At 34.2% G+C, this 12,693-nt stretch overlaps 1 protein-coding gene across 2 annotated transcripts in view; it reads left to right on the top strand.

The window, feature by feature from the left end:
* Positions 1-9,790, top strand: part of LOC132118505 (F-actin-monooxygenase mical1-like) — a 33,200-nt gene extending 23,410 nt beyond the window's left edge. For both annotated transcript variants that reach the window (XM_059528385.1, XM_059528384.1), the window contains exons 18-24: positions 2,593-3,343; positions 5,386-5,501; positions 6,018-6,125; positions 6,547-6,640; positions 7,877-7,964; positions 8,311-8,384; positions 9,228-9,790. In XM_059528385.1, coding sequence (XP_059384368.1) covers positions 2,593-3,343; positions 5,386-5,501; positions 6,018-6,125; positions 6,547-6,640; positions 7,877-7,964; positions 8,311-8,384; positions 9,228-9,427 — 1,431 coding nt within the window. In that variant the 3' untranslated portion in view covers positions 9,428-9,790. The remainder of the gene's footprint in view (positions 1-2,592; positions 3,344-5,385; positions 5,502-6,017; positions 6,126-6,546; positions 6,641-7,876; positions 7,965-8,310; positions 8,385-9,227) is intronic.
* The last annotated feature ends 2,903 nt before the right edge of the window (positions 9,791-12,693 follow it).

The raw sequence follows: 12,693 nt of genomic DNA, 5'->3' as shown, positions 1-12,693 counted from the left end.
TGAGAGAGATATCTATAGAAAGCTTGACATGTCTACTTTTAAACTAAACAAGTGCCGCAGAAAACAGATTTTCTGTGATAAAGTAATCCATATGAAAACAACGCGATGTCTGTTTTTCAAGTCTCCCTTCATTATATCTAATGTGACCACGCCCCCGCGCTGAACGCGCTATTCAGATTCAAACTGAAGCGCGCGGCTTGAATACGCCCATAACAGAAGAAAAATCAGCGAGTATGTTCAAGTTGTTATGTTACTGTTTGCTTCGCGATGAGAGGAATAAGACATAATTCACCCCAAAAAGATGTCATGTGGTTGAGGATTTGAGAAATGGATTTCCTCAGAAAAAAAGAATGAAGCACTTTATTCAGCAGAGATCATAAACATGAGTAAGTCTCTTTTTATTTATTTATATACTTGTACTAGTTTTCACATAACCTGTAAACATTTTACTAGTTAGACTTTTTCCAAACTATAATTCCTGACTAAATATATAATCAAGTGAAACATTATGAAGTGTCAATAACAATATACAATACTATACCATTCAAAAGCTTGATGTAAATAATATAAATGTAACAAATAAATAACTGTAGGCTAACAAATGTAAAAACAATGCTGTTCTTTTAATTTATTCCCCCTAAAAAACCTAAAAAATATTCTCAGCTCTTTATGAATTTTTCATTCAAGAGAATCGTTCAAAAACGCTGATTCATCCAGTAATGAAACAAGTGAAGTAGGTTTATGAGTGAGTCGTTGAATCAGTGATTCAAACAACTTTTTCATCATTCTTATATAAAAAACTGGGGTTTTAAAATATATTATATATACACTACCAGTCAAATGTTTTTGAACCATAAGATGTGTAATGTTTTTTTAAGTCTTTTCTGCTCACCAAACCTGCATTTATTTGATCCAAAGTACAGCAAAAACAGTAAAGTTTTGAAATATTTTTACAATTTAAAATAACTGCTTTCTACTTGAATGTATTTTAAAATGTAATTTATTTCTGTGATGCACAGCTGTATTTTCAGCATCATTACTCCAGTCTTCAGTGTCACATGATCCTTCAGAAATTATTTTAATATTCAGATTTGCTGTTCAAAAAAACATTTATTATTATTATTATTATGTTGAAAACAGATGAGTAGATTTTTTTCAGGTTTCTTTGATAGAAAGTTCAGAAGAACAAAATTTATGTGAAATTTAAATATTTTGTTATAAATGTCTTTGTCACACTTTATCAATTTAAAGAATCCTTGCAAAATAAAAGTATTAATTTATAATTATAATTATATATAATTATAAGTCGCACCTTAGTATAAGTCGCATCAGTCCAAAAATACGTCATGACGAGGAAAAAACAAGTCGCACTGTACTATAAGTCGCATTTATTTAGAACCAAGAGCAGAGCAGAGCGCCCTCTCGCGGCTGTAGACGGTAATGTTTTCTCTTGTTTCATTTCAAAAAAAGTGTGACTTATAGTTCGGAAAATACGATACTTGTGATAATGATAATAGTAATTTTATAAAAAAAAGAATCGTGATCTCTATATTAGACCAAAAAAATCATGATTCTCAATTTATCCAGAATCGTGCAGTCTTTATGAATGGATCTTTGAATCATTGACTCAAAAAACAGATTCATTCAGTAGCAAAAACAGCGCAGTGTTACCCTGAAAGATGTTCTGTCCCGACTGTTTTTTGCTGTCTTGTATAGAATCGGCACTCTTGCTATTGACTATTACAAATCTTGACTATTATGATATTGACTATTACAAATCATATATAAAACCCATACAGTGTTATTTTTTGCTATCGTAACTTGAATTATAATCTATTCTAATAGGCTTCATCACGCAGTGAATGCTTTTGGACTCTCAAGATGTGTTTCTGTTTGTTTTTTTGCATACACACGCTTGATAATGTCAGTTCTCACATCGTTAAAACCGCAATTACGATATTATTGTAGACGATAAATAATGCACACTCTTAGTGCACTCATATTAACTGCTATTCTGCAAAATTTCACTGTTAAAATTGAGACATTTCAACCGGAGTTCATTCAACCAGGAGTTTTGCTTGAGGGCAAAACATATTTTTTTAATCGATTAAAGATGGTCATGCATACTGATCAACAGAAAGCTTGATTTGAAATGTCTTTGTGAGCAATGCTTTACACATGCAATAATGGTTGACTGATATATTGCCACAACTGAAAAAAATCACTTCATTTCAGAGTCAGTAGTAATCTAGTTACTAGATTAAGACTCACAATTACTTGTAAGCTGTACTGTATGTGCTATTGGAGTTATTAGTTTAGATTATTAGTTATTTTAACCTGCAATAATATTTCACAATTCCACTGTTTATATTTTATTTTTGTTAAAATAAATGCAGTCTCTATTGAGCATAAGACTCTTTTAAAATATTTTAAAATCATACCTACTGCAAACTTTTGAACAGTTGTACATATGAATTGTAATTTGACACATTTCTGTGTCCAAAACTGTTTCGCAGTGTAACAGTTCACGCACTTTGCACTAAATAGGTCTGTTATATTTCATGATAATGTTATGTTTTTACATTTTTTTAGAATCAAATCAAAAATGGCCTTAATGAGGAGGAGGATAAGGAGAAAGATGGTGAAACCGTGAGGATTTCATCCCCACCTCCACACGTCTCTGTAAGACGGAAGGGCTCGTACAAGATCTCCGTTGACCCTGACTTTGAAGAATCGACTGAGTGTCTCACTCCCACAGAGCAAGAAGACCAACTGCCATCCAGTTCTCCCAAAGCGAACAAACCCCCAGAGCTCAACCCAGAGAGCACAGGCATCGAGAACCAACAAAATAATAACAGCAGTCCGTCCCTTCCAGTGCCGGCCCCTCGACCGTCTAGAGCTCCGCTCCCAAAGCCTCGCACTGTCCATAACGTGGTGCCTCAAATTTCAAATACCCCCGAGGAACCAGAGAAGAACCAACAGGAGACTCCAGAATCCAAATCCAAACCTTCGCTGCGTAAACTTCAGCTGAGCCAAGAGGAGAAGTCCGACCTGCTCAGCCAGGATTCAGACTCTGAGACACCCGCCTCGTCTTCTGCCGCCTCCACCTCCTCTTCCTCCAAACAGCAGGAAGGAGGCGAGGAGGAGGGCTACTGGAGCGGAGGCACCGCGACCGGGATGAGCTTGCGCAACCAGCGCAACCAGCGCTGCATGAGAAGGAAGAGCGAACCGCAACCTTCCGCACACTCACAACACGGAAAGCTGCGCTCCAAGTTTTCCCCATGGAATCTGTCTTCACCTCGACTGCATCAGCGCTTCAGCGTCCTCAAAGTCGCACCATCAGGTTAGGAGTCAACATTTTTGGTAGTCAGGTTTATTAAGGTAGGATTTAACCAATACAGATAGTTTCACAAGCTTCAGAGTTAATAAAGAGGACTTTCTGATAAGTACCCCTATTATGGGTAATGAAAGGTTCATATTTTGGTTTTGGGAGTCCCCAACAAGGTCAATGCATGCAAGGTCAAAAAACACTTTCATTGTCTTATAATATGAATTTATTTTTACCTTATTCCCAAACGATTTGCTAAACAATTCATTTTTCCAAACCCCTCCTTTGCATGATGCTAATCTACAGTGATTGGTTCGATTGGTCTATTTCATTTCCATTTCATCATGCCTGTAATGGTTTGAGAGCGCAGTGCTGCTTTGTCTTCAGAGTTACCAGTGAAACCGCTATTTTTACCGCTCCAAAAGCGGCACCTAGTGGCAAAGAATGAATTTGCATTTTCATTCAGACTAGGGCTGAAACGATTCCTCGAGTAACTCAAATAACTCGATTACAAAAAATGATCGAGGCAAATTCCTCTGCCTCGAAGCCTCTTTTAATTTATTTTAAATCTCACGTCAGGTTCTTTCGCAATGATTTTTTAATGTGACAACGCGTTTACGTCACCCACAAAGTGGAAGGAGACACAAGCGCTGAGTCTGATCGCATACTGCAAGGAGTCAGCTCTGTTTTGATTTGAGGGCGCGGGCAAACGTAAAGAGAACGTTGTGGAATGTGTCCATTGCAAGCTAGAGCTGGCATACCACAACTAGGACCCTATGATTTCCGCGATGCAGAAAACGCGGAGGGAATCGCGGAATCCAGTCATAAAAACTGAATTTACAGTTTAACGCGAAATAGCACGGAATTTGCCAAATTTTGAATGAATTATTCAAAATAGGTCATTGCACTTACATCAAATCACAATATGGAATAATGTATGTAAACATTAAGCAATATGAATCCTGCATGTTCTGCGTGTCTCTGTTAATTAACGGCGCAGAAGCGCTTCTTTGTTTATTTACACACACTGAAGCGTGCGTGATGCTCGCGGTAATTTCAGCGTCTGCTGTCTCGTGAACACATGAACAACATCTCCAAAACTGCTCTGACAGTCACTTCATGAGCATTTGACCGTTTGATTTGAGTAAAACTAGCGTCACATCACATACACAGAACTGTAAAGGTACGTCAACCCGTCAAAATAAAAGTCCGGTTTAGTTTAGACAAGTATTTGCCAGAGATGTATTACTATTGTTCAGCAGAATGTACATAGCCTACTACTAAAAAAGTTTTTTTAAGGTTTAATCACACAACATTTCTTCCATGTTTTATTTTTAATAGTAAATCCCCTTTGTTTACCAAAAAGTTAAGTTTGCTTAATTTTCAATAATTAAAAGATAAATTGAATTAATGTTTTATGTGTTTAATGTGCATCTCAGAAAATGCTTTATTTCAAAACCCCAATTGAATGGCACTTAAATGCACTTAATTCATCTGTCAACTTTATTGTCATTGTTCACAGTACAAGTACGGACAGAGAAACAATGGGTACTAATTAAATGTTTATTTTTGATGTATTCTATGCATTTAATTTTTTTTTTTTTTTTCTAAAAAGGAAACTTAGTTGTTCATTTTAAGAGACCCAGGAGTCTTATTTTCTATTGCATAATTAATATTGCACTTAATTAATTAAGCAAAAACACATTTTATCCGATTACTCGATTAATCGATGGAATTTTTGGCAGAATACTCGATTACTAAAATATTCGATAGCTACAGCCCTAATTCAGACCAACGCAAAGTAAATCAATGCATTTATTCACTTAGCATGTTTAGAATGCCTTTTTGTACAGGTTTGATGAATTATGAAAAAAATTGAATTCAGCTATAAAGCAGCTCCACAGAAGACAGTAATAATGTTTAAGTTTTGTTCTCATTCAGTGAAGCCAGATTGAAAATATTACTTCGTATTACGTGTACAAATATCATTTAGTACTGAACGTCTCTAGGTTAAGATTAATGCTATGATTTTTTATTAATGCTATGATTTTCATTAGGACAAGCTCAAACAGATCATTTTGTATCAGAAGACGATAATGAAGAATGTGTTGACGATGAGGAAGAGGAGGATGAAGAGGATCTTCAAGGAGAAGACCATTATGTAGATTGCAGGGTGAGATTGCAAGGCCAAATTTCTATGCATGACATCTTCTACAAACATAATTCTACAAACAAGAAGAATATGCAGTTATTTTGGTGATACTTGAGCATGACTGCCCAGATTAGAACTTGATTATGATGGCATTTCATGAACAAAGGCTGCATGATTTGGGAAAATATTGGATCAAAATTTGGATTGGGATTTAAAATGTGAAACCTTCCACCTTTGCTATGCTTGTTTGTAAACTTGCACATTTTGGCCAAACATTTTGGGATTATGTGACATTTGATCAATATGAATTCAGATATTAAGCAAAATACGAAGGATTAATATTGTAATATTTCCCTTTAAAATAAAAAACGAATAATATTTTATATATTTTTTTTATAATTTTCAAACTATCAAGCGTTTATTTTGGCGGGAAAAAAACACTATGTCATGTGATCGTGTTTTCAGAAAGACTGATTAAAAGCTTCTCTCTAGGAAGTTGTTGACTCTGGATTGTGGGGGGGGGGGTTTTGTGTTCAGGGGGCTGATTTTGAGATTTCTGAGTCAGAGAAACGCGACCTAAAGAAGATGAAAACTCTGGAGCGGAAAGCAAGGATGAGTGAAATCCAGCGCTTCCACAAAGCTCAGGTGAGCAAGATCACACTCCTAGAAGACCACAGCAGTCGTCTGAACCATGTAGATTGTTTCCCATAATTGGAATACACATATGCAGGTTAAATAATAAGTAACATTTTAAAGTTACGTCCCAATAGTAAACGTTAACTAATGCATTACATATCATTAACATTAAAGTACAACTGTTCATTGCTTGTGTTGTTTCAGGTCCATTAAATAAATTTAATGGATACAACTTTTGATTATAAGAAGTATTGGCAAATGTTGTCCTTAACTAAGATTAAGAAATGCCTTAGGAGTACTACCTTTCATTGTTTGTTCATGTTAACTATTGTAGTTTTACCAATAAAAGAAACATCAGCATCAATTTCTATCAAGTATCTGATTTTCACTCTTGTTTGGTCCTGCTGTCCTGGTTCTGCCGCCCCCACAGACGATTCAGAGACGGCTGGATGAGATAGAAGTGACCTTTAAAGAGCTTGAGGAGAAAGGAGTGGAGCTGGAGAGAGCTTTGAGAGGAGAGGCTGGTACGACATCTCATCTATCTACAGAAAAACACAGTCACTGCTAATGATTTCACTTCATCATATTCAACAGCAGTCAGGCTGTGTGCTAAATTCACACTGAAACCCCAAACTAGTTAACTCTCATAGCACTGATCCATTAAATATACATTTCAAGAAATTCATATGCAAGCGAAAAATGTCCAAAAAAGTAAATCAGTCTATTAAAATAAACTCATGACAACTTAATGTGTACTAATAATAACAATTATTATTATTAATTGTTTGAAAGTGTTTTGATTCTTTATTGTTCGTTCACACTTTACATTAGGGCTTCATTCGTTAACATTAGTTAATTCATTATAATATAAATTGCCAATGAAAAATTCTTCTGAACATTCATCAATCTTAGGTGTTTTTAATAACACGTTGTTAAAATCGAAAGTTGCAGCTGTGATATTTAATGAGCTAACATGAACTAAGACTGTATTTTTTAACAAAGGTTAATAACTTCTGTAGCAAATGTAGCTATTGCTCATTGTGAATGTTAATGGTGACCTAATGAGGTCTTATTGTAAAGTGATACCTTTTATAGTTCTTTTGCGCTTTAATCTGCTTTATTTATTATTTATTGCTTTATTGTATCTTTATTGTATTTAAATATTCAGTTATTTTTGTTATAAGAAAAAAGTTATTTAAACTGTTATACTGTATTGTGACAACTTTTTTTTTTTTTAACAAAATTGCAATACCGTGATAATACCGTGATAAAAGCATTAGCAATTAGACATGAAACATGAGGATTTCATACCGGCATATCCCTAGTTTCAATGCAATGAGCAAAAAAAAAAAAAAAGCCAAGATGTTTTTGTGTTTAATTGTATTGTATTAATTAATAAAATGTTTATATATATATATAGAGAGAGAGAGAGATAGAGAGAGATTTAGTGTTTCATTCCAACATGAAAAAAACAAAGCTTTCAATGAACATGAATGTTCTTTTTTCAAAAAAAGTTTATTTATACAAGAATAAGTGACTTAATTAACGCTCACATTTCTTTATTCATTGCATATGAATTTCTTCAGAGGAAATCCATTAAAAGCTTTTTTGTGCCCTGCATGCATGAAAACTCCTTCAGTACTGTTTTGTAAGCATCCCAGAATGCACTATAGGTTGGCTGAGTGAAGCCAAAGGATGTCAAAGTGTGGCGACGACTCGGAGGAAAGAGATGTTGTTACACCTGTGTGTGTGTGTTTTAGGTTCAGACCCTGAAACGATTGATCAGTGGATAGGGCTGGTCCAGGAGAAGAACAATCTGCTCTCAGAGGAGTCCGATCTCATGGTGGCGTAAGTCTGAGCACTGTGTCAGCATTAATACAATTAACAGTAAGGAGCTCAGTAGCAGTTATTAGCCCAAGTGCATCATCTATTTCTGCATGTGTTAAAGAAAACCTCAAGCCCCCCTGAAAGCCAGCTCATCATCTTGTTGCCCCTGGCAACCTCTCTCTTCTGCATGTCTTTGACGAGCGCTAATGCTTAAGATGAATGCTTCGAGTGGCCTCATTTAACCCACCGCTTTGCATGCATTTAGCATATATTGTGCACAATTGGTTCCTCTGTGCAGAAACTAAATTACAGGCTGTGCTAACAGCGGCAGAATATATTTGTGTGACTCTTGTTTTGTGTTTTAAAGGTCTCGACAGCTGGAGCTGGAAGACAAACAGAGCATGTTAGAGATGGAGCTACGGAGATACATGGAAATGGATGGTGGGTAAATAGTACCACACAGTGTTGATATATCATTTGTCGTTATATAATTATTAAATTAAATTATATCATATTATTAATAATATAATTGTTAAATTAAAATGTCAATTAAATATTTGATTCGTATTAACATTTATTATTATTATTGCTAATAATAACACAAAGTAAAAAAGCTAATAAATAAAATTACAAAAATTTAAATTAACTAAAATTCATGTTGAAATAAAATATTTCTAATTGATTTTAACAATTTAATTTGAATATGGACAGTGTTCTCTTTATATAAGAGTAATTTAAATAGTCATGGCAATTAATATGAGGTCATGAAAGCATCATGCATAATTAATAAGAGTAATAATAATAGAAATCGTTGTTGTTGTTGTTGTTGTTGTTGTTGTTGTTCCAAAACAAATCATTTTTATTTTATTAATTTATATAATATTAGATATTTGAATTATTAAATATTAAATATTTTTTAATAATTTGAATAGTTATTTAATAATAATAATATGCAGTAATAAATCAGTATTGTTGTTGCTGTTTAGCAGTTGCACATGCTCCAACACAATGAGAAAAAAGCCAGAAATAAATGTTTTTATTGTTTAAATTTATAAAATATTTAAAGTATATGCCATACTTCTAATCATTTAAGTAATTTAATAATATTAATAATAATATTAATTATGTAATATTAAATAGTTTGAAATATAAGTTAATATTAAGATCAAATTAAAATGATGCTGTTATTGATCTTTAAATAAAGTATTAATTTGTTGTCCAGTGTATTTATGTAATCATATGCACACATGCATTAATGTGTTTTCGATGTTCTTGTGCATGTAGACTCTGAGAAAACCCCCGAGCAGCGAGAACATGAGAATCGGGTCCTGCAGGAGATGCTGGACGTGGTGGACATGAGGGATTCACTGGTGGCCTTCCTGGAGGAGAAGAGGTTGAAGGAAGTCAATGATGAACTGCTGGGGAGCTCAGTGCTGGAGGCCAAGAGACATTCAATCGCAGCATCCCAGGTGCACTGGGACTGAGACGCCACAGAAACACGCTTTCTGAATGCCGCAACACCTTAACAGAGTAGTTCCCCATAAAGCTCATTATTTACTCATCCCCCATGCCTTTACAAACCTTCTAAGACTTATCTTTTGTGGAAAAATTGTTCTCTTTTCCATAAAATAAAATAAAAGCAGCAAGGAGGACACAAAACCACCATTAAATCAGAATAAAAGTACAAAAAGCCACATTATTTAAGTTTTATTAGGCTCAGCTTTGTTTAGTTTTAATAATGCCAATAAAATCAATGCTTCTCATTCCTAGTTTTGCAGTGCTTACAATTTTCAGTGAACCATGACTTTGTGTCATTTTACATTTATGCATTTAGCAGACACTTTTATCCAAAGAAAGAAAGAAAGACAGTCATACAGGTCTGCATTGACAAGAGGGTGAATAAATGATGACACATTATTTATTTCTGGGTGAACCGTCTCTTTAAAGACTCACTTCTATCTCACAATATAAACAAACCCAATGACTTGCCGGCACAAATGCATATTGTATATTTCTGCTCTTGAAAACCAAAGTTAAACTCATCTGCGCACACAGATTTATGACACTGAAGATTTGGAAACTAGTGCCGGCCGCTACGGTCTCGCTCCAACATAAATGTTCATTTAAATGGATACAGAAACTCCGGAGACTGTAGAAAGTGTTGTGGAACTGTACATCCCTGTCCATCCCTGCCTTACTGACCGGACACGGCTTTCAAACTCACAGACTCTCACGCTCAAACACACGGACTTCACTGAGACCGATGTTTGTGTACTAGACACGCATCTCGCACTTTTATAAGAGTCTATCAAGGTCATGTATGTTCTAGATATCAGAATTATTCAAGCTTATTTCTGACACACAGTTTAAAAATGTCAAAAGCTGATTGTAAGTTTTTTTTTCTCACACAATTCTGACTTTTGCAAGTGCAAGATAAAAATTCTGAATTGCTAGATATATAAATCTGAATTGTAAGATGTAGTTGGGGGAAAAAACAAACAAAAAAAATGTTTTTTTGGTTTATTTAGATTCAAACTCTGAATTCTGAGGGGGAAAAAAAAAGTCCGGCTTGGGAAGGTTATTGTGACTTTATCTCACAATTCTGAACGTTTTGTTGTGAAATAGTAAACTCCCAATTAAACTTGTGAAATGTATTCAGAATTCTTAGAAAAAAAGTCTGAATTATTTGGAGGAAACCAAAAAATAATAATTATTGCTACTTTTTTTTCCCTCAGAATTCTAACTCGGAATTAAAATTGAACACATAATTCAATTTGTAAAATGTAAACTCAGAATTGCAAGTTTAACTTTTTTAGTTGCGTGATATAAACCTGCAGTTTTAAGAGTCAGACTTGTGAGATAAAAATTTGTGATAACCTTTATTTTTTATTCTGTGGTAGAAATACGCTTCCGTTCAAAACGTCCTCATTTAAAAGATATTATATAAAGGTATTTACATATTTATGATGTCGTATTTGGCAGAAGTGGTGTAGCCTGATGCCAGTATCATGTCTTAAACAGCACTTGCATTGTATAATTATTATTGACTATATTACAGCTTTGCAGCAAGAGATTCAGTATCAGAGAGCTTTTGTGCACTGTGCAAATATGTATTTATTTTTTTCTTGTTAGTGATCATATTTTGTCTGAAATTCACACATTATTGTTATTATTATTATTCATTGTTTTGATATTTTCTGCATGATCATGGTTTCGACTCTCAGGGGTACATCTGCCTGTACCGGTTTCCATTTATATATTTCTAATTTTCGTATATTTGCGTATTATTATTTAGAAGTGTTTGTACAGTGTCGTTCATGAATTCATTTGGGGAGACACGAAGAAGCAGAAAGTCTGCTTTACTTTGCTGTATGAAATTCCCACAGAAAATTATTACTTGGTATTTGTATGTGTTGATAAAGTGATTATCATTTTTGAGCACTGAGAGTAATTAGTGTCAGAGAGGAATTTTGTGCTCGTGTTTTGGGAACAGTGGTGTTATATTTGCTGTTTGCTTTTGCTCCCTGATTGTATTTTTTTTCTTTAAATATGTTCACACACACACACACATTACATACACAGCAGAGGTTTCTTTTCTATGGGGACAGTAATTCACTCAATATGTTAATAAAATATCTAGCACTTTGTTATTCTTCTGGGTTTGGTTTCAGCGCTGTGGAAACGGCCTTGATTTCTTGATTTACATCAGAAACCGATTTTGAGGATTGACGTCATGGCTGAGTTTGTGAAACATTATAACATCTTTCAAGCAGAAGTAAGCTACAATGTTTTCACATGACCTTGACAAACTTGTATGTATAGTATAGTATACAGTGTACATGCTGTACTGCAGAAATAGTAAGGGTTAGATGTTAGTAAGCAATTCTGCACATACTGTAGCATTTGTCTGCTAATGGAAAGACTTAATGCAGAAATGGAGACTTGACTACATTGCTGTCTAATAAAATGCTATTTCCGTGACATTGCCCTTTCTGCTCTAGTCTAGACTATCAAGTGTTGTCTTTTTTAAAAGGTACATCACGCCACTAGAGGGCCTCCTTCATCAGTGGATCCAGTGGGACAAGGACCAGGACAAGGTTTGATTTTGATGTTGGTGGGGACATAACAGACAACACCTTCAACGAGGGGATCCAACTACCCCCACGTTTTGGCACTTATGATAGACTTTTGACCACAGTTTCATGTCATCTAAAGTCTTTATTTTTATGGGAAAATTATTTATTTGTACATTGTTTAGAGCATTAAAAGGTAATGTTTAAAAAAAAAAAAGGTTTTTGTTAAAAAGTTATGCAATGTCCTCAGTAGAGAACATCAGGACTCAATTACTTAAAAAAAAAAATATATACAAATAAATGAATGAGCATGCATAGGCAAAAAAAAAAAATAATAATAATAATTTGCATATTAATGTGTTTTTGGGGCAACGTGAAAAAAGAAGTGTAATAATGTGAGTGATAATTGACAAGATTTTAATAATAATATATTATTTTTCACAGAATATTGAAATATAATTTATTTCCCTGTTCATTTGTTTTCTCCCAAAATGTGTGATAAACATGATTTTATCCCCGGTGTTCTCCTATGAGGACATATTTTGATCAAAATAGGTCCTATTTTGATTTGAAATACCATCACATTTTCTTGAAATGTTGATTTATCACACACAATTTAAAAATTAGACCGATTTAAATGATAATTACAAAATTTTATCATATTTCCATAAGAGAGT

Source organism: Carassius carassius, chromosome 37, assembly GCF_963082965.1.
Source record: "Carassius carassius chromosome 37, fCarCar2.1, whole genome shotgun sequence".
Taxonomy (NCBI): Eukaryota; Metazoa; Chordata; class Actinopteri; order Cypriniformes; family Cyprinidae; genus Carassius; species Carassius carassius.
This window is presented reverse-complemented; position numbering and strand designations above follow the sequence as displayed.